The sequence below is a fragment of the Aulonocara stuartgranti genome, assembly GCF_965226115.1.
Source record: "Aulonocara stuartgranti genome assembly, chromosome: 22".
Classification (NCBI taxonomy): domain Eukaryota; kingdom Metazoa; phylum Chordata; class Actinopteri; order Cichliformes; family Cichlidae; genus Aulonocara; species Aulonocara stuartgranti.
The window spans coordinates 24769412-24792266 of NC_138957.1; the positions used below are offsets into that span (position 1 = coordinate 24769412).

Consider the following 22855-nt stretch of genomic DNA (forward strand, 5'->3'; position numbering starts at 1 on the left):
AAGCTTCGGTAAGTTTTGATTTATTTTACATATTTAATTTCCATTCAAGTGTTTATTTATTGCTGTGTTTGAATATGCATAAATGCTGTCTTGGCTATCTTAAGCTCTCCTGTCACGGCAGCACCCGACTTAACAGACCACTATGAATTCAGTTCCTACACGTCCATCATTTTTCTTCAGACTAATCTCACTGTTGCATAGTCCCAGCCTTGATTCCACAACTGTGCTGAATATAATTTAGATAAAAGCTGTCCAAGGACACCAAACACAATGACCGTTGATGTAATGAGAAAGAGACCGGGCTGTTTCATCATGCTACCAGTAGATGGCAGTGAGAAGGCTTTCAACTGTTTTAGACTCAACTCTGATAAATGTAATAATGTTTGGGCTTCCGTTTCTTTTTCTCTTTTTCTGTTAGTTATCAATCAGTCGATTGTTTTAATTACTGATAGTGAAAAAACAGTCGGTTATTTCTGACTGTTTGTTGTCATGTTGGAGGAAGGCATAAAACAGGTAAATCATCAGCAGCATATTCATCAAAATAGGATAATTGTAAATATCTATATACTGCATTGAATGTAAGCTTTTTTGGTAAGTGTAGTGGATTTACCCCCAAAAAGTTGATTCTGTTCGTCTGGTCAGAGCGTTTTCAGCCAAACATTTCGTCACACATCTAAGTGACTTCTTCAGGCTCAGCCTTCAGCAAGTTCCCCCAACCTTATAAACAGTACCTTTGATCACAATGACTGAAACTAGCCCACTGAATAAATAATGGGCTGTGAGCTCAGTTCCTTCATCATTAATATGCAAATTGTCCTGACTTAATAGATTTAATGCAGGTAACATGCTGTGCAATAAATGGTTGTGCTTATCAAATGATCTATTTTTTGTAGGCAAATAATTTTCCATTTTCTTTATCATTTCTTTCTTGCACAACAATGTAGTTTTCTATAGTATTTTATTATGAAGTCCACATCTATTAGAAATTTTAATTAACTGCAGTAGAAAAGTACACCCTTACTGCCTCCATGGGTATTAAGAGGGAATTAGCAGCTGTGTGCTGCTAATTAAATGAGTTAATTTGCATTTGATTGGACATCCCTGCAAAGGACAAACTGACAAAAAAATCCAAGAGTTTCATGTCTGAATCTACAGGCTTAAGTTTGCAAGCTAAAGGCGACAGTTCATGACAGTGCAGTTAAAAAAGACTGAACAAGTATGGCTGGTTTGGAAAGGTTGCCAGAAAAGAATATAAACTTTAAAATGAACATTGTAGCATGGCTTATTGTCGCAAATTTCATTAACAGTTCCTTAACAAATCACAAGATTTCTGGAACAATGTCCTTTGAACAGATGACACCAAAGAGGCATCTGGGCTTATAGTACAGCACCACATATGCCAGAAACCAAACACAGCATATCACCACAAATACCTCATATCAACAACACGGTGGAGGAGGATTGATGATTTGGGGTTGTTTTGCAGCCACAAGACCTGGGCAACTTGCAGTCATTGGGTTAACCATGAACTCCTCTGTATACCAAAGTATTTAGAGTCAAACGTGAGGCCATGTCGCAGGATCTTAAGACATTAGTATATCAACAAAGGCTTGCAAACTTCAGTGACCTTAAGAAGATTTGTAAAGAAGAGAGGGCCAAAATTCCTCTTCAGCAATATCAGAGACTGATAGGGCCATACAGAAAATACTACTTGAAGAATTGCTGCTCAAGAGGTTCTACAAGCTGTTTCAAAGGACTGCAGAGACTCCTTTGAAATGTATATTAAACGTACATCTCCACAGTCTTTTTTAGCGTGTCTTTGTTGTAATGCACACTAAAGTCCAGCAGGTGGCAGTAATAAGTATAACGTCGAATGTTGACAACCTTCCGAAATCCATCAAAGAAGTATGACAACCAGGTTCAGTCCGTTCAGCCAACTAGACAACATTTTGCTGTCCGGAGGTAAACCAGGTACGTTAACCAGGTACATCATAGCTTAGTTTTACAAGAACACCGTTCTACAACTAGATCATTGTAATTTGGGCGGGTAGTTATCCAAGGCGAGAACTTTTTTAGCTTGACTTGACTGCTGTTAGTAGCAGAGAACCTACTAAAGCTAACGTTAGCTTAGCCATCCATTAATTACCCCTGACAAAATGTAGCGTTAGTTTTCTGTTAGAGCATATCACTTTGTCCTTAGCGCTATTGTTTAGTTCGGGAGCTTGTTACAATGTTGTCGCGAGTGTTGTAGCTGTAATGAAATATATGTGTGGTTCAATGTGTGTCAGGGCGAATACAGGATAAAAACGAATAACTCTTCTTTCTCTGTCGGAAAATATTGAACCGTTTTTTCCCGTGCTGTTATTATTTGCTTCATTTTACTACGTAATATGTCACTATGCCACCTGGGCAACCCTAAACTCATGTTGTCATTTCTGTTTCTTCCAGCTGTGAGATTTTTTCCCCTCGATGGTGCCAGGAACCTATTTGAAAACTAACAGAGCTGGAACAAGGACACACACTTCGTAGTCCAGATCTCCTTTCTCTCTTGTTTTCCACTGAAGACAAATGAGTCATGGATCAAGCTGTTGTGGACAATCCTGTTACCCTTGTGATCAGGGCTCCCAATCAGAAATATGATGACCAGACAATCAACTGCTACCAGAACTGGACTGTGGAGAAACTCAAAGCTCACCTGTCTGATGTGTACCCGAGTAAACCTGTGAGTATCTCACCCTTATTTAATCAAAGCTGTTGATGTAAGAGGTTGACTTGCGTGTTAATTCCCTCTGATCATGGTAACACTTTCCTACTTTGCTTTTGTTATCCAAACCAGCTGATCACTGTTATTGAAGTAGGAGCAGCAGCTGCTGTTGTAATACTACTACTGTATTTGTTTTGATGGCATACAGTAATGCAGTAGTTCTCAAACGTTTTGGTATGCTTCACTTCAGAGGTTAGCAGAATTTTATTTCTGGCTATTTTAATCAAAAATTTACAATTTAAAAAGAACGATTAAAATTGAATTTTAATTAAATGGAAACTATTGCATCAGCAAACTCTTGTTTTTGTTATTCCCTTATAATGATTAAAAAAATTATTACATTTATTCAACTTCACATTTTTCTTCTGGTCGTTCATGCCCCACAGTTTGAGAAACACTGCAGTGTTGGGAGATAGTTATGTGGTTAGAAAGATACTCATAACATGGAACAAGTGTAACAAGTGTTTTCTTGCCTTTTTCAGTTAATAGTAATATGAATGACACACGCAATATGTTGGAGTTACAAAATCAACGAACATAATGGTACATAATGGTGCTGTGACATGTATTCTGCTCCATATGCTGCAGACAGTGACAGTATTGCAAACACTGCAGTGAAAGCCGCTCTGCTGGACAAACTGTGTATTGATATCATTACCAGATTTTTTTTCTGCATTATGCTACACATATCAGGCAGGAAATGGCCTGCATACCCCCGTGTGTTACATATGAGCTTCACAGTTACACAGTTTTGAGAATGAATTGCATTTTTTGTTGTTTCTGTTGCCTTTTAACTGTGTTTTGATTTTTAGCTCTCACACAGTCTCAACCTTCATTTTGCTTTGCTTACTTTTGCTTTGTGAGTTCTGCTGAGTTCCCTCATGAGTCATATTATGTCACTCAGTTGAATAATCACTGAGTGACATAGATCATTAACCTTGATGTTTTTTCTGAAGGGAAAGAAATGAGGTTCCTAGAGTCTTTGTAGCTGAATGAGCCTTGGAGGCTGTAGATTTGACGTCACAATGAAGGGAAGGCGTTTATATTCCGGCTTTATTGTGCTGCTAATCTGACTTTGCTCTGCTTCCTCTGTGCTCTTGGCTTGTTTTGATGCAATCAAATTAAATACATGGGAGCAAACTGCATTCTGATAAAGCTGTAGAGTGTTCATCCAAATGCCTTTACATTTTTGTGTACCTCGGGGGAAGTTATTTCTGGAAATCTCAAAAAACAAGAAAATACTTCCACTTCCAGTTGTAAGATGGCCAGGATCTAAAAGAGAAAATGTGTTTTTTAACAACTGTAGAGTGAATGCAAGCTGTAAGAGGATCACACTCTGACCTTGTTGTAGTCAGGAGAGCTAAATCCACTCTTAAGACCCACTTATCCCAATTGAGATTACTACAAACCAATCCTTATCACTCATTCACAGAAAGTTTCTGCCCTTTAATGCTGTGATCATGTACATTTAACCGTTAACTCTGTTTTCTTTCAGTGTATGATTGTATTTCTGGCATCTTTACCCTTTTAAAAATGTAAAACAAAACTGAGCAACCTAGATTCTTGGTGTTGTTCATTATACATAGGCTTCCTTCTTTGACCCAGTTATCGTTATCCTTTTTTTTTTTTTTTAGAGCTCCAAAGACCAGAGGCTGGTGTATTCTGGAAAGCTCCTGCTGGATCATTTTACCTTAAAAGATGTGCTCAGAAAGGTAAGTTTGTGTAGTTATAGGCATAGGATTTATTAAAGTCCATGTAGTTTAGTAAGTCTACAGCTCACAAGATTTAAACTGCCTGATTTACAAAAATGTATCAGGCAATTGTTACTTACTGTGTTTAAAATTTCAACAAAAGAGTCTCTCTGCACTCAAAGTAGAATGGAGTATGGTGTGGAAGAACTTATGTAGCCTACACAGAAACACCTTCCCACACATCTGAGATAAACTGGAATTGCACTCAAAGGACACTTTATTAGGTACACCTTGCTAGTACTGGGTTGGACATGCTTTGGCATTCAGAACTTGCATAACTCTTTGCAGCATAGATTCAACAAGGTACTGGAAACATTACTCAGAGATTTTTTTTGTCCATGTTGACATGATGGCATCAAACGGGTGCTGCAGAATTGTCGGCTTTACATCCATGATGTGAACCTCCCATTCTACCACTACCACCCTCTACTGGACTGAGATCCAATGACTGTGGAGGCCATTTGAGTACAGTGTCACTGTGCTGTCCTGTCTATGAAACCAATTTAAGATGATTTGGGCTTTGTGACATGGCACATTAATCTTGGTGGAAAAAGCCATTAGAGTATGGGTACACTGTGATTGGATGGATATGATCAGTACTAATACTCAGGTTGGCTGTGGTGTTTAAATGACGCTCAGTTGGTACTAAGGTTCCCAAAGTGTCACCCACACCACTACGCTACCACCAGCATTAGCCGGAACTGCTGATTAAAAAGCGGGGGAAAAACCTTTCTTTCCCATTCTGATGCTCAGTTTGAACTAAAGCCTGATTGCATGCCTAAATACACAGATTTGCTGCCGTGTGATTGGTTGGTCAGATATTTGCATTAACAAAGATCTGTACCTAATAAAGTGTCCAGTGAATGTAGTTTGTCGTGCTTATGTAATCTTTATTTATTTCACTGGAACATTCGGTGCTTGTGCAAACAAAGCCACCTTATACACAATTACTGGATGTCAATGAGTCTTCATGTTGATTCCTGCAAAATTAGGCAACTCTTAGGTTGACCCATTTTTCTGCTATCGGCACGAAGTGACTTCACTTTTGTATTTGTTGCTGTGAAGGACTTTTCCTCCTGGTTTTCTTTGTGTAACCTGCAACAATGATTATGTAACCATAGGTGGCACAGCAATGACAAAGTCTTGAGGGGAAAAAAGTTTTAATGTTCATGTTGATCTTTTTTAGGTAAATTCAAGTCTAGTGAATTGATTTTTGAAAACGAAAAACTGGCCGACATATCATCACTAAAAAGAGAGTAGAATGGAGGAGGGGGCAAAGCAAGACAGTGTGTACAGGTATATTGCAGCTCTAATGAGAGTTTGTGTTCCTTCTTTTTATGTTGTTCTCTTTTAATTGATTTTTTAATATGTTTTATTACCTAGTGTTCCACTTTTTTTTCTCTTCTTCATCTCTAGGCCACTATTAAAGTAATGCATTTTATAATGGGCTTTCCTATAATTGCATGCTGTTTTGTAAAGAAACTCAATATGTTCAAATATTATGTAGGTATTATTAATATGTTTGTGTTTGAGCAGGAACATTGCAAATCTTAAATGTCCTGTCTCTTTTGTGAAGTTGTCCTTAGCCAAAATAGGCAGCAGCTCAGTTGGCAATAGTTATGCAGCAGTAAATAAACAGCATACAAAACATGCATACATATAATGTGTACATAAATGGGGAATGGCATACAAAAAAAAAACAATCGTGTATTTGTTTCAGTTATCACAGGTTAAGCTGGGATGCTGAGTTACTGCTGATTTGTTTAGAAACAGTCGCTTCCCTCGTGTTAATTTTGTCTTGTTTAAACCTGAAAGCAACATTTTTAAAGTTTTCCAGCACCTGATTAAGGTATATCTAGATAAGTAATTAACAAAGATAGTAACTCTGAAAACTCTTTTGAAGGATTTAGATCTGTAGCCTTGTAGAAAAGCTTAATGTATAGTATTCTTGTCTTTGCATTAATCTAATAAAGCAAATGTCCACAAAATAGATTTAGAAGCGCTTTGAAGTGTTCTTGAGGTTTAAAAATAACAAGTCCAAAGAACATGCTGCACTTAAGCTGTGTTTAATAATGAGCTCTTATTGGCTTCTACAGCAGGACGAGTACCATATGCTCCATCTGGTGTGCGCCTCACGAACCCCTCCCAGCTCCCCAAAGCCCACCCGCAGCTGCAGTAACAAGCCCCAGGAGAGCACAGCCCGTCCCACGGTGGGTCAGCCGTGTGCTTCTTAGACCTTGCATTTCATTTCATCATCGCCATATTTTCTTTCATCAGCTCCCTAACTGCTGTAATTTGCAAATCTCTGGAGATTTAAAAACGTCACTTGCCTTTGTGTTTGGACGAGCAAGAAAATAGAACTTTTTTTCCCCCTCTCTGGTTACAGGCCCCTCAGAACTCCAATGGAGTTGGTCAGGATAGCCACTCCTCTACGGGAGGGAGCAGTGATGGACTCAGACACCGAGCTGGATCCTTCCCTTACCACCAGATGTATCCACAATTTATGTACAGGTAAGCTACTGAACTGCAGTGCAGGTGTGAAGGGTAGTTCAGGAAACTGTTTCCCTAGACCAACTAATGATGACCACCTGCTTATAAACTTCATTATTAAGTAGTTTTAACATGTTACTCAAGACACTTTACATAACAATCTTAATGATTTGGACTTGGCAACTTTATGCACATTGCGTCTTAAATTTTGTCAATCAAATTAGTGCTTGCATCCTAATCCTTTTTATGCTGGCAAAGAGAAACTACCAGCTGTACTCATTTATGACGATTAATCAGACCCCGCCAAAGTAAAAGACACTGTAGAACCTTCAGCACCACTTATAAAAAGGCTTTTTGAGTGTGTGTGTGTATATTTGAGCCTGTATAGATTGGAAAAAATCCCAAATAAATTAAAACTTATGCAGAAATCAGTAAAAACCCAAATTTACTGATATATAATGTTGTCATGTTGAGTGTATAAAAACTTCTCCCAACAATCCTAGTGAGGTTGTTTACACATGGATGAGTTGTTCTGGTTTAGTGAGGGTGTGTTTTCCTGCTATGTCTGGCCATGTGATAAACAAAAGCATTGGTTATATTTGACTGAATAAACAGTATTAACGGTAATAATTTGATTACAGTGCTGATGTTTTTCCTTTGGCTCTGACTAAAACCTCTTCTCCAAAAATGGAGCATGTCACTGTTTTCATATTGCACCCTCTTTTTCCAGCTGGAACCAACACTCTGCTCAGTCGATGCTTCCCGCAAATATGCCCGCTTATTACAACCCCATGACACTCATGTGGTGGCAGCAGCTGTATGCCAGGCAGTACTACATGCATTAGTAAGTCCATTTGTGTTTTAGTCTCTCCATTTAAAAACACAAAGGTTTTTAGGGCTGTGTTCAAACAGTGTTACCACCATCTGTCTCTCGTCCTCTAGTCAGTTACTTGCCGCCTCCTCTCAGCACCTCAGGCCCGACCAGACCTCGACCCAGTCTAACCAGTCCCATCCCCAGAGTCAACGACCCCAAGTGGGTCGCCACGGCAACCCAGAAGTCCAGATGAATGCCCAAGGAGGGGAGATCCTGAACGAGGAAGAGCTCAATCGGGACTGGCTGGATTGGGTGTACACATTTTCACGTGCTGCCATCTTACTCAGTATAGTCTACTTCTACTCGTCCTTCAGCCGCTTTGTCATGGTGATGATGGCCATGCTGGTGCTTTACCTGTGAGTTTACTTTAAACATGTGTTTTAAATGCCCGTCATTACAATACAGTGACCCGAACTACACTAAAACAATCTTCAAACTCTGAAACTGAAATAAAGTGTATTTGCAGCACACACGGTGACACGCTAGCTTTAACTGGGAGAGTTTCTGGTATTGTTTAATATAACAACAACAACAACAATCTTTATTTATAGAGCACATTTAAAAGCCAGACAGGACAGCACAGTGACACTGTACTCATTATAGTGGCTGACAAATGACTCAAAGGTGCTTTTATCGCTACTTTCTTGTGGTACCAGAATGCTACATCGTTCCAGGCGTAGGGAAAAACAAGAAAATGGATATTTTAAGAAACAGTCACATAAATTATCGAATTTATTTTCTATATACTCTAAGAAATACTCGAAAATCTTGCCTGTCTGTACTTACAGTAGTGTTTGTTCTGTTACTGCATTGTTGGGTCTCATGATTTTGTTAGTGCTTTTTTGGATTTGTACTTTAACAAAAGGCAGTAATTGTGGGTGATACTCGGTCTCATCTCACATCGAAATTCACAACAATAGATAAATGCTTTTCTCCGGAAAGCATTTATCTTTAAAAAATGGTTGCCTTTACAATGAAGGCCACATTGGTTGAATGCTCTCTGATTAGAGCGATTTCCTGTGTCTTCATGCGGCGCTGCATTGAAGATTCCCTGTTGTGTTTCCCCTAATATAACTGGAAAGAAGTACCTGAATTTTAAAGTTATGAAGACTCAACAGAAGTTTCGATTTTTACAATGCATTACTTTTATATATTTTGCCTTTATCTTAACATTAAAGGCTCTTAGAATTTTTATAAAACATATTTTGTAGACACGACAGGGATTTGTTATTTTCATACCACATTATAAGTACCTCAAAGATTACTCAAGAGTATAATGAATAATAAGTTGATATGACCAACACTGTGAAACATTTGTAATTTCTTTTCTCGTTGTTTCTGCCTGCAGGCATCAGGCCGGCTGGTTTCCGTTTAACCTGGAGAACGAACTTCAGCTTCCCGGAGACGGAGCCAATCAGGATGATGCCGAGGGAGAGCCACAAAACCAAGACTTACAAGAAATGGTAACTGTCTCTCTCATCCACTGGTGCTTTACTCAGAACTGATTGGATTCTTATCGGTATCATTTATTTTTTATCTGCAGTATAAGCTGTGAAATGAAGTACCAGTTTCCAGATAGCTGAAGGATATAGTACACCACTCTTCTTTAATAACTCATAACAGTGGTATTGTATTGTAGATTGCTCAATTTAAGAAAACAACAAAGATCATGAAAATGAGGTCAATTGGGGTCAATCACAGTTTTTTGACATTTACTTGATTTCAGATGGTCTGTTATTTATGTTGTTGTTCTAATTAGGTTAGAAAAAATGTAATTTGCCGGTCTAGTGGAAGGGAAAGATGAGCTAAAAACACTAAAATGGCATTTTGACTTCATAGGGGAATGAAGAAATGTTTTTTAAGTATGTAGATAAAGTGTGGGGCGTTATGCCTGAAGCTAATTTAGTGGATATCTCATTTCACAGTCAAATATGACTCATATATTCTTGCCTAATCTTGTGCACTGAGCGTCAGGGAGATATAATCTCACTTGATTCTTGTAACTTGACTTCCCTCGTATAGGAAGGAGTGTTGGATGACGGTTCTGATGATGAGGATGGGGAAAGCGGAGAGGAAGGAGCGGAAGATCCTAACAGCGCCCCCCACACAGGCTTCTTGTCCTCCACATGGTCATTCATCATAACCTTTTTCATGTCACTCATCCCAGAGGGGCCACCAAACGGCGCTAACTGAACCACAAGCACTATGTGCTGCCACAGTTCCCCACCGAAGCATTTTCTTTAAGAGGAGGGTGAATATCTCTCCAGGTTAGGGAAACTCTTTCTTTTACAATGCAGTGTTACAGTTTCCCAATAGTCTACGTGAAACTTTGAGCAGAACCACAGCAGGCCGATTTTAAAAAAAGGAAAAAACGGCAATTTTACGTCAAGTTGTTTTGTTTGTCTGCACAAAGACAAATATTTTAAACTAACCAACGAGAAGTTTGTTCACGGTGTATGAATTGATTGCTATCGACGGCATGTAAACATAGGGACGACAATTAACTGCTGCGTTTTTGGCACCTAAATCTTTATTTTTTCTTTGTAAGAAGCCATTGTTGAAATAGTTGTTTTGCTCGAATTGTAATGAATTATTTGTAATTGTCGTTATATTACAATAAGACATTTTAAAAGAGCCACGTTAGTGTAAAAGCTGAATTTCAGTGATTAATAGTGAATCATGTAGCGCCTGTAATACATGAGTTATTTTGGCCCAAGACTTTATGAAACACATTTGTACTGTGTTTAAGTGAAACCCAGTGATGCTGGCTGGTAATGTGTGATTTTCTTGTTTGTTTGTTTTTTAAGGAGAAACGATGCTTTCAGACAGTCTCAGATTACTGAATGACAGAAGAAATTATTATTTTGACTGAAGTTCTGGCTGTTGAGAAGACAATAAAAAAAATCTCACTGTTTTTTGATTGCTGTGCGTCTCTGGATTTTCTGAAAATGACTAATTCTAACGTTTATTAAAATCCTTTTTATTGTAATTTAATCACGTGGTTATTCGTTTCTACCAGGTCAACACAGGAACACAAATAATGACTGAATTGTTCGCGCTGAGCAGGATTTCTGCTCTTATGAGAAGCATATCCTGAATTTATTTTTCACTGGGCTACAAATTGCAATACATTTTGTAGCCGGAAGATCCTTTTTTTTTTAATAAAGAGAAAACTTGAAGTGAATACTTACTGGAATGATTTATTGTAGCGTCTGCTGTGCAAGCTCTGGTCCGGATGCATGGGCCTGAAACAGTGCTGGGCACATGCTGCTCAAATATAATGCTCAATCAGTAGAATTAAAATTACTGTAACCATTCATTTAATAACCCGAATAAACTGCTGAGACTGATTTCATTTCTGGCAGTACTTCAAAGTGAAGTATCTGAAATCTTTTCCATGACATGGTTTCTTGCGTAAGACATTAGAGCTGATGTACACTCATGAAAAAACATGATTAAATTAGCCAATCTTTTAGACCTACTTCTCCTTGAAATATTCATGTCAAGTTTTAATTACATTTCGCGGATTTTAACCCTTTATATCCCGGTTTCGTCACATGAGCGCACTGCTTTTTTTGCCCCAAAAAACAAAAAACTTGAATATTTTCCAAAAAAAACATTTGAGGTAATATTCAATTGTTATTATAATTAGGCCTTTAGATGGACTAAAGATTGGCACCAAGAGTCATTTCGATCGCCTTTTATTTTTTTTCCAGGAGCGCATTTCATAAAATGCACACTATCGACCACGCCCAAAAAGCGCTATAAAAAATTTATATATTAATATTTTATTCCACTTTAAATTAGCCAATCTTTTAGACCTACTTCTCCTTGAAATATTCATGTCAAGTTTTAATTACATTTCGCGGATTTTAACCCTTTATATCCCGGTTTCGTCACATGAGCGCACTGCTTTTTTTGCCCCAAAAACATAAAACATAAAACATAAAATATTTTCCAAAAAAAACATTTGAAGTAATATTTTATTGTTATTATAATTAGGCCTTTAGATGGACAAAAGATTGGCACGAACATTAATTTCGATCCGGTTTTAATTTTTTTTCCAGAAGCCAAAAATGTCCCCAGGCGGCGCTGCTGCTCCTGCTCCCCCGGGGAGGAGTGCCTCTGCCACGGGTGTGTTTCGCGCAGCGCCGGAGCATATGGTTCGGTTCCCGTGTCTGCAGCACACACTTCCGCTACCACGTGAAAACAAATACGTCATTTCCTGTTGATTAAAAAAAAAAAAATCAAACGAACCTAAGGGCAGAAAATGGTCCGGAACGAGCAGCGGGCCAAGCTGCTGCTGTACGCGGGAAATTAGTCTGCCTTTTCCGGGTATCTGTCTCGAGCAGGCCGCTGGAGAACATGTGTATGTTCCAGCAGGCGTCACATGTGGAGCAAGGGCGCCACCCGGTGGACAAATAAAAAAAATTACAACTCTAAGGCCAGTACTGCAAGCGGAAGCGGAAACATAACCGATCACGATCGATTTGACCGTAATTTTTTTGCCGTGAAAAATAGCGTTTATAATGGGTTTCAATGGGGCACAAAACGGTCCCTAGGGTGTTGAGTGTGAGTATTTTTGCTGCTAAGCCGTGTTAGGCTGATGTAAGAAAATCAGACTGAAAATTTGAAGATTTTACAAAAACGAAACCGGCTGGCAAGTTTGGCTATGCTACACCCAACACAGCGGAAATGGCGTTCATACGAATGAAAAAAGTGGCACAAAAAGAGCCCAGTATGACGTGAGGGTTAAAAATAAAGTCCTGAACTAATAATACACATTTGCCCTTCCCTTGTCAAACATATTGTCAAACTGTCCTTTGCTCAGTTCTTGTGCTGTTCAAGGACACATCTTCAAGAGGTTTAACCTCTTTCCTCCGTGTCTCTTTTCTTTCTTTGTAACATTAAAAACAGGCTTATTGCGCGTCCTCCTTCATTCAGCGGGCACAGATGCATATAGAGTGTATTCATGTTGACTTGTACTTTACCATGAAGGAGAACATGCACAGCTGAAATGTCACATAAGGCCAAGTTTTAGTCAAACCAAATTATTAGACCATAATAAATATGCATATCCACATATCTCCACCTATTCCGGATTGCACCTCTCTTTATGCTGACCTTGCACATGAATTTATAGTTTGCAAGAAAACAAAAATGCATTTTATTTGTATTTTAACGGGCTCCTAGAAACTAAGTGGAGAAAAAGGAGCTTATTAGTCCCCAGAAGAGGTTTAATTGACCAATTAAGTGGTGAACCCACTGCTGTGTGAACTATAAAACTGAAAAAGTGCCTGCTGTATTTGTCTGCAGTGGTTTATAACAGATCTCTGCTGCCACCTTTTGTCTTCAGAATGAAAAACATCCGGTTGTCTTCAAAAACTAAAAAAAAAAAGACTTGTGTTGATGCTCGAGAAAGCAGTTTGAGCTCGTTTGAGCACTGTGACGCCTTTTCCTGCTGGATGGAGGACAATTTGGTGAGCCTGTGTGAAATGTTGTCTCAGTTTACTGTTTTCAGCTGACAGGAGTGACACTCATCGTGGACCCTCATCTACTATGGCCTCTGTTTCAAGGTTTACCTGCTGTTCATTCAAAGATTCTGTATACCCCGGCTGTAACGAGGAGTTGCTTTTTGCCTTCTTGTCACCTTGAAGCAGTCTGCCTCCTCTGACCTCTGGTATCAACTGAACATTTTCACTCAAACAATATTTTCTCTTTTTCAGATTATTCTCTGTAAACCTCAGAGATGGTTGTGCAGAAAAGTATGGAAGCACGTTTCCGCCACTAAAAAAAAAAAAAAAGGATCCATAACTCAAAATTTCGAGTTATTTTCTCGAAATTTTGAGTTTTTTTCTCGAAATTTCGAGTTATTATCTCGAAATTTCGACATATTAACTCAAAATTTTGAGAAAAGCAACTCGAAATTTCGAGTTAGCGCTGCCAATCAGTAATCTACGTGAATGACGTCATTTCCATGTTACCCGGAAGCTGAAGCCCTCAGCTACAAATGCTACAGCTAAGCTACCGGTATTACATCCAGTCGTGAATGCACAGATTGCTGAGTGTTTTCAGCCTGGCTTCACAAATGATGAAATCCCTGTGTTATTAGCTGAATCACATGGTGTTACTATCAGCAAACATACTTTAATTTGTTGGGATCCGTTTTTGAGTGCGCGGTCCTGCACCATATGCTTCCGGGTAACAAGAAAGCGACCTCATTCACGTATATTTTTGATTGGCAGAGCTAACTCAAAATTTTGAGAAATATTTCTCGAAATTTCGAGATAATAACTCGAAATTTCGAGAAAATAACTCGAAATTTCGAGTTATGGATACTAGCTTTTTTTTTTTTTTTTTAGTGGCGGAAACGGGCTTCCATAGAAAAGTCACAGTTTTTCCTTCATTTAAAACTTGTCCTAACTATGGTTTAAATGAGAAATAAGTGACTGCTAACAGATGTACCTAATATAGCTCCTAGTGAGTGCACTTCAGAGTTCTGGGTTTTAAATCATGTTGACTGAAAGTTATTTATCAATACAACATAAGGTAAAATGCGACCCGTAAATCCTAAACTAATGAAAAAATCTGTATTTTTTTTTTTTAAATGAAGACAGAAGAAAAATCACTTTGTATTCCTTTTTATTGCTTTTCAACAATCAGTCATGACAGAAGAGTCATCGTTCAAGTTAACAACTGGACGCTGTGTGCTTCACTGATGTCTGTACAAAACAAATGCATTTTCTACTCTGTGTTGTTGGTGTGACAATAGAGGCCAGAAACTCCTTCACATTATTGATCGTTTATCCAGATTCATGCATCTTAAATCGAACCTCATAATGTGGAAAAACAAGATAAACAACAGGAATCGTAAATTCTTAGCTGGTTGGTGGACGTTAACTGTCTCTGATGATACTAATGACAACATTTTACATTTCATTTTAACGTCCACATATGTAGTGAAATAACCACACATGAATCATTTTTCCCACTAATCAAATATATAAATTAACATAGATGTCACTTCTTTCTGGATGTTGACGGCACAACACTTTGACACACACTAATCACTTAGAAAAGAAACAGTACCTCAAAATTGATTACAGAGCTTTTATGTTGTGAGCAAACACTAGCTGTGATAGTAGAACACACAAACACACTGACAAACAGTATTTAGTTACATTTTTAAATGGAAGAATAAATTGAACTACACTGTTTTGAGTCAATGGCTCAGGCTACAACCTTCACACAGACATGGCATTACACTACGACAGGGAGAGCAGTGTCCTCGTTCACTCTACGATCCGTCTTTGGGTGCCACCGCGTATGCCCGTACCTCTCTTCTGAACACTTAAACTATCAGTACTAGACTTGTACACAAAGAGCTTCAACAAGGCACATAAGCTATTGTCCGTATAGTCACTGTAGCTACACACAGACAGAGCAGATTAAACATACACAGAAGTCGTTTGATGAATAATTCCTTGCCTGAATATTAGCCAAGTTCAGGAGTCCGTCCATTGCACAGTATGGAACACTTATTGCTAAAACAGGACTGCTGTCAGCAAAATAAGAATTCCTAGAATATAATATATTCTTTTACATATACAGTAGAAATATTTTGCATAAAATGATTTATGATTTGCAACGCTAAACAAATTATCTTTATACCACACGCTCGCTCGTACTCACACACCCACGCATACAGTAATAATAATACAATAATATAGACAGTATAAAAACAGGTGCTGCTATCTGGGGGTCACAAATATTCTCTCATTTCTTCGCACCTTTGTATATGTCGTGATTTACAGCATTAGGTAAAATAGTTGTGATGACAGCCATGAGAGAAACACAGTGGCCAGAGGGTTAAAATATCAAATGACAACAGTCAGAAATCACTCAAGATTCCTGAGTTGTATAATTAAAATTTGAATGACTGATGTATAAATACAGAGGGAGGAGGAGTAACCTTTTTATTAACACACCATAATTCATCTTAGGTAAGAAACTATACTGGCAAAGTGCTTACGATACAGTACAGACTTCGTATGGCCTCTGAAGTAGATTTCTACAATATTACAAACGAAAAGAACACAGTACACATACGCGTGATATTTCAGTAAGATCACATACACTATCAACAGTGAGACTTTACAGTAAAAACTAATTTTGAGCAGCAGTATAAATACTGAGTGTTCCCCTAGAGACAGGAGAGATTATTCATGAGCAAATCTGACAAAGATGTACGCAGTAATATTAGTGTGGTGCAGTAGTAGTATCTGAATGTACCTCTGTCTGTTTTGGTTTGTGTCATTTATTGTGCCAGACTAAATATAAAATAGAATTATCTGGTGCTGACAGTACCTGAATGGCTTTAATCAAAAAGGTTTCAAAGCTGGTGTACTTTAGTGAAAGGTCTCAGTTCCACCTTAAATATATAGAAACTGAGAATGCTAACAAGAAAGAAAAAGTAGAGTAAAATGAACAGCTAAAATAACAAAAGTAAAATATAAATACAAATAAAAGTTTTGATGGTTTAAAAGTAAAATTCACACAGTTGAACACCCCCACCAGTGAGGCCCCTTCCTTTGGTGTCTGTGCTTCAAATGAGTAATAAATGGCTGCTAGACAGAGAGAATTTCTGAACAGTGAACATCGGTGGGCAGTTACAGCAGAATTCCTTTGTTTCTTGGAGTTTTATCCTTTATAGTACATCTTGGCAACCATTCGTACACATTCTGTACATGAAGGACTTCAAGACGTGTGTTGAAGAAAGACTCGCATCCTTAAGGGAGCTCATCTGCTGCCCTGAAGGAGCTCTGCAGAGAGGTTGTGCTGCTCCAGTTCAGTGTGTCCCCTTTCCTTCTAAGATTGCGTCCATCGGTGTGGTAAAAGTGTTGTGAAGGAGAAGGTATTGAGGACAAAAGGAGTTCTGCACAATTTATTACAGGAACGTCTCGGTAGTGGAGTCTCTTCCAGGTGTGTCTGGGCTGACGTCGACTCTAACGCAGGCCACCTTTTCTTGGCTGTTCAGGGATTAACAAATAGAGAGAAAATGAGTGTGTAGGCAGATTCATGGAGGTGTTAAGGGTTGTGAGCAACTACAAATGTGTGATTTCTATCAGGTAGAGGAGTGATAGGTCTTAATTACAAACACTTACAAGACTTTACCAGCTTTAGTACAACTTGGTAAGAATGGGACTTAATGAGAGAACTGTGGCAAAAGATTTGTCAACACAAAGCACTGTGCAAAGGTTTTAGAGACCGAACTTCAAGTTAGGATCTGTTTTTAAAAATCAAAACTAAACAACACAAAAAAACAAGGAAGTGGCCCACAGGGTAAGGACTTCTATTCAAGGCAAGAAGACAGTGGATAAATCTTGGGAGGCTACCTGTCTTTATTCTGTGTCTGATTGTCTTTGTCCCTAGATGTTTGAAACTTAGATTTGTGCCCAAATCTAAAGACATCTATGGATGGATGGATAAATCTAGTGAAATTAATATACACGTAACTCAAAAAAGCTGTTTACAGTGCAATGCAAAAGTCTTCAACCACCACATATTTTTGCATATTTTGGTAGTAAGATGGGAAATAGATGTAGAAAAGCATTTGGAAACCAACCAACAAATGTCAAACTGTGATAATCTTTGGGTTCTTTTTCAAAATGAACTAAATAAATGAATGAAAGCAAATTATGTGTTTATGTAATAGGTTCTTTGTCACCGGCAGTCTAACTATAAAGCTCAAAATTGATTCACATCAACACAACACTGGTTCAGCCCTTCAATTAGGTACCTTTTTTATGCTTTGGTGATTCATAGATCAGTGATAAATGGATTTAAAAAAAACAAACAAACAACAAAACAAACATTCTTATGAAGAGAATGCAGATACGAGGACTGGACTGAAAGCAGCAAAAAATACAAACATTGAAATTCCTTTGGAAAGTCTGCAAAACTATTGTTCAATTCCACTTCAAAAATAACAAGGAAGTCTGTCTCCTTGAAATAAGGAAATAAGGGTAGCACAAGACCTTTGCACAGTACTGTGTTTTTCCTCTTTGCATCAACACACCTACTCAGTTTTTCAAGATACCTAAAACAAATTGTAAAAATCTTTGTGACTTTAGGAGATACACATCATGACAGCAAGTATGTTTAGGATAAATGAAACAGGGTGCAGTCTGAATGTGGGACCAATCAGAATCCAGTCCGATGGAACCAGGTGATAAATAGTAATTATTTCTAAGTGTTTCCTACCCTTTGCCTTTCCAAGGAAACCGAATCAGAGTTTGACATGCATTACTGTGCAAACTATGTCAAACTGTTATTGAGGAATGCCATTTTGCTGCAAATATATTCCTGTCAACTCAAGTCAGGTTAACAGCTATGGGATCTAAAAGGAACAGGAACTATTATCTTTGCTTTTACAGGATTAAACTGATTCCCGACACTCAAAACTGCAATCGCTGTGGACTTCCAGGCAGTAACTAGCTTCAGTTTCTGACTACAGCGTACGTTAAGATAGCACTACCAAGCAGTCCCTCTTGTTTTTAGCGAGCATATCATATTGAAGTAACAGAGTTGGGTGCAGGGGCTCTGGAAAACTCCAGGAGATGGCATAGCTACCTTCCGCTAAGCTTCACAGGTTGGACACAAGACTCTGCACTCGAGTTCACTGCTTTCCACACTGCGGTTTTGGCCATCTCATCAGAGATATTTACAACCAAGGGGTCAGTGTCAGAACTACATGCCAAAATGAAAAAACACACACACACACACACACACACACACACACACACACAAACAGAAACAAAAAGAGAAGACAGGCATGTAGACATCAAGACAGCAGGACAGGATCAGTGCAGGAGAGGCAGACGCAAACATGCATATATTAGAGATTAAACCAAGTTAACAACACAGTATGGCTGACCAGACAGACCACAAACAAACTTCTGTGTTAACATGTATTAAGAGCTGTTTGCGTTTTAGGCAAAGGGGTATCCTGAGAGTTGACTGTATGCATATTATTAGATAAGGCAATCATTCTATCATAGACCTTTTTACCTTAAAACAAATAATAATAATAAAAACAAAAAGACAGGAATACACAAAGCAGTGTGTTTAAAGCCATCTGTTTTGAAAATCTGTTTTTTATGGTCTGAAAATTTCACCCATGCACAAACTATCAGCAGGGTTAATCGTGGGTGATCGTGGCTCAAAGAGTTGGCAGTTCGTCTTGTAACTGGAAGGTTGCCGCTTCGAGCCCTGGCTCGGACAGTCTCGGTCGTTGTCCTTGGGCAAGACACTTCACCTACTGCCTACTGGTGATGGCCAGAGGGGCCGATGGCGCGATATGGCAGCCTCGCTTCTGTCAGTCTGCTCCAGGGCAGCTGTGGCTACAACTGTAGCTGCCTCCACCAGTGTGTGAATGTGAGAGTGAATGAATAGTGGAATTGTAAAGCGCTTTGAGGGCCCCGAAAAGCGCTATATAAATGCAATCCATTATTATTATTATCATTATTAATATGCAGCAATGTGAGTCAGAGATTATTATTATTATTATCATCATCGTCATTGTACACACAGCCATGCTACCTCTTCTTACAATGGGACGCTGTGGGTCACTACTTCTATTCTGTAGGATCTGTTAAGATGGACATAACCACACAGCTGATGACCAGTCTTTAAATTGTCATTTCAAGCTGTAGATAAAAACATATTTTTTAAGTTTAGACACAGCAGAAGTCAAGACATACGAAATTAGTGAAATCTTTATTTATCTGGATCAAATTTTTTTAAATATATTTAGCCATGAGGCCATAAGATAAAAATATTATAGTAGTATGTGAGATTTACGGTCACTAACATGAATACACTTCACTCCCAAGTGAAAATTTACAGAAGATTCAGCTCTCCATCCCACAATCTGACATTTAAAGGATGCTTTATGGAGTGCATTACTCACCTCCCTAAGAGTTCCTTCACTGGGATCTTGAGCCGGTTCGAGTCTTCATAAGTGTCCTTAATCCCCATCTCTTCTTCTTCCTCCAGTCCGGACTCTTCATCCTAGATTCAAATGCATCTATAGTTTAAAAACCAGTTATTACTGCAGTGAGGTTCATCCTCCAACAATTGAGTCTCACATTTTTATTCATATTTACCGTAATTGTCGGGCTATAAGCCACTACTTTTTGCACAAGCTTTGAACCCTGCGGCTTTTAGTCAGGTGCGGCTTTTCTATGGATTGTCCATGATTTTTGTCATATCGTAAGACGATTTGTTTTGTGTGTTCCGCTGTTGTACGGCACTACGTTGCCTGGCGGAAGGATCGGGGTTCAAGAGTGGTATGTTAGTCACATGTCCGTCCGCCAGGCAACGTAGTGCCGTACGAAGTAGCGCGAAAAACAAACTTCAAAGTAGCGGTACGCGTTCAGCGGGAGGCGTGGATGACGAGCGGCGATAAACTTGCGAAAAGCAAGTTATGCTCAACTCCACCAGTGGATTCTGACAGCGTGGAAAAGTGTGAAAACATCCACGATCACCAACGGATTTTGAAGGGCTGGACTGCTGCATGATGGAGAGGAGGACACCGCCACGGCCCTTCAGAGGGTGTTCGACTCTGACACTGACAACGAGGATTTCTTTGGTTTTGAAAGTGACAACGAAGGAGAGAAGCGGAGAGTGGATGACGAAGCCATCCTGAGCCTGTTTGTATCCGACACTGGAGGAGAGGACTTTGGTGGTTTTAGTGCGCAGGAAGAAGAGAAAGATGGTGAATGACTGACTTTTCTTCTTGTTAAAGCCGTGTCACTGCACCTGAGCCTAAAAGGTAGTCCGAATCTATTTTTCTGGTGTGCTGTAGGTTATTGTTATGTACTACATGTGCAAATATGTACCCATAACTTGTTTTTCAAAATATTAATAAAAGTGATGTCTCCAAACAGCCATCTCTTTCCTGACAATTCCCTTTGTGCATATTCTCTTACATATGATAAGTCAACATTGAAACACCTGCGGCTTTTAGTCAGGTGCGGCTAATGTATGTACAAAACAGGATTTTCCCCTGATTTTAGCTTGTGCGGCTAATATTCAGGTGCGCTTTGTAGTCCGGGAAATACGGTAAATCAGCTTTAACATCTGGCTTATTGGCCCGGGCTTATATTATATTGGGTTTTGGTCTCCCGTGGCTGTGTAGCACTGAAAGTACTTGATTCAAAACTCTCTTCTTCCATAACAGCCATGCTTGCAAGACCAATATACCCATTTGATCTTGCCTAGTTGCCACAATTATATAGCAATTTAATTAGCAATTTGATTCGATCCACTGTTAAGGCACCCACTCGAATTGTAGTATAATTAAACTGTCTTCCAATCTGAGCTTCAGAAGGATTTACACGATCTGGAAAGCTGTTGTTTACAACAAAGACAGATGGAGCATTTGGAGAGATTTTGCAGTATTACTGTTTAAATGCAAATTAGGAAGAAAAACAAAGGATAACTACATTTTTGTCATTTCAGTGCATGTCTTGAAGTACAGTAGAAAGGAAACAAAATCTCATTTAGTAAATATTTGTAACTGAGGAGCAGTTTTAATTTTGTATCATTTGGAAGCAGAAGTAGTTGTGACCTTCAAGTAGATATTGAAAATAGTCAGCTGTTACCCTCCAGCTCTTTCCTCTTACTTTTAAGTTCTTTCCACAGAAGGAGCACAGGCATGAGCTCTTCACAGATGCTCTGAACTCCACTCTCAGGGTCAAGGCTGTCTGCTTAATCCTTAATCCTATAAAACCTTGAAACCTTGAGTATACAGAACTAATATTTTTATTCATTAGTTCTGTATACTAGTTACTATCATTGGAAAAGGCTTGTGATTGGATACATTTCCTGTCATGGTTTAGATCTTGCTTCCTATCATTAACATCATGCTCAAAAGTTAATATGATTTTTTTTTCTGTCCAGTGATCCCAGTAAAATACCGCCTTCCCCATTTTTGACACAAAATCTGCTACAGCCAACTTTCTGTTAATGCAAAGAAAAGCAAAAACTTCTTTCAAATTCAAATTACAAATAAACTTGTGATGTTCACTTATGGAAAACAGATGAGTTTTACCAGCTTTTCACGCGCTTTCTTTTTCTTATCATCCTCAGTCTTCTTTTTGCTTTCTGGCATCAAGTCATCGAGCCAGCTCAGCTCTCTCTTGGTAAAGAAAAAGTCTAGAAGCTTTCGGATAAAGACCAGCGCCAGAACCTAGAATTACAGATGAAACCAAACATAAAGTAAAGGAATGACACAATAAAAATCATATCTACTAATAAAAGAAACCCTCTGCTATACTGTTATTTGGCACAACATACAGATGAATGATCAATAACTGTGACATTAAAAACATTTCTATAACTCTTCTCCAGTAAAAATGAAGTGATAAAATAAGTAAGGCTGAGTCATTACCATCATGGGGAATACAACAGCTGCTGCAGACACCTTGATTACCCAGAGCAGCACCAAACAGCTGAGCTGTATCAGGGTGAAGATATGGACCTTCCACAGTGGCACATAGCGCAGGTAGATCAGGTCAGGCTGGTGCTTTGCAGGCATGCCAAACAGTTTGATTCTGTCAAAGAACTAGAGTAAAGAGAGTCAGTGAAACAGTTAAGAAATACAAATGCATGAAAGTACCACTTAATAGATTATTCAGAGGAGGAAACACATTTAAGAGAAGCTCCCAGGGACTCTGAATTACCATTAAAGGTTTGCAACAGCAGGGGGCAAACTTATCTTTATTAACAGCTCCAGACTCCTGCTCTGTTCTGAATAGAAGGGCAGCACTATCTTCAAAGACAGCAGGGGAGAGACTTACTTGAATGCCTTTGAGGGAAGAGACACCCATGTAGAGAAAGACTCCGTACAGAACCGGCATTGGAATAAACTGCCGAAAGCACAAATCAAACAACATATTAGAAAATATTTAA

General features: G+C 38.7%; 2 protein-coding genes across 12 annotated transcripts in view; one reads left to right on the forward strand and one right to left on the reverse strand.

Annotated features, from left to right (window-relative positions):
- Positions 1–1868: 1868 nt before the first annotated feature.
- LOC309699377 (homocysteine-responsive endoplasmic reticulum-resident ubiquitin-like domain member 2 protein) lies at positions 1869–10799 on the forward strand. 2 transcript variants are annotated; one of them, XM_082522379.1, is made up of 9 exons: positions 1869–1971; positions 2449–2722; positions 4399–4476; positions 6612–6725; positions 6902–7026; positions 7736–7849; positions 7948–8235; positions 9228–9342; positions 9902–10799. In XM_082522379.1, exons 2-9 carry the CDS (start codon positions 2576–2578, stop codon positions 10070–10072), a joined length of 1152 nt encoding a protein of 383 aa, XP_082378505.1. In that variant the 5' UTR covers positions 1869–1971; positions 2449–2575; the 3' UTR covers positions 10073–10799. The 2 variants fall into 2 exon arrangements, with proteins under 2 accessions (XP_082378505.1, XP_082378506.1); XM_082522380.1 differs by having other exon boundaries at positions 1889–1984.
- A 3705-nt stretch (positions 10800–14504) lies between these two features.
- LOC309698502 (sodium bicarbonate cotransporter 3-like) overlaps positions 14505–22855 on the reverse strand; it is a 60560-nt gene continuing 52209 nt past the window's right edge. For 8 of the 10 annotated variants that reach the window (XM_082520988.1, XM_082520984.1, XM_082520989.1 and 5 more), the window contains 6 exons: positions 22744–22812; positions 22335–22508; positions 21996–22133; positions 19851–19951; positions 18512–18628; positions 14505–16908 (listed from right to left, as the gene is read on the reverse strand). In XM_082520988.1, the coding sequence (XP_082377114.1) occupies positions 16827–16908; positions 18512–18628; positions 19851–19951; positions 21996–22133; positions 22335–22508; positions 22744–22812 (681 nt within the window). In that variant the 3' untranslated portion in view covers positions 14505–16826. Of the gene's footprint in view, positions 16909–18511; positions 18629–18656; positions 19530–19850; positions 19952–21995; positions 22134–22334; positions 22509–22743; positions 22813–22855 lie in introns of those variants that run through there. The other 2 variants (XM_082520990.1, XM_082520991.1) reach the window with 2 other exon arrangements.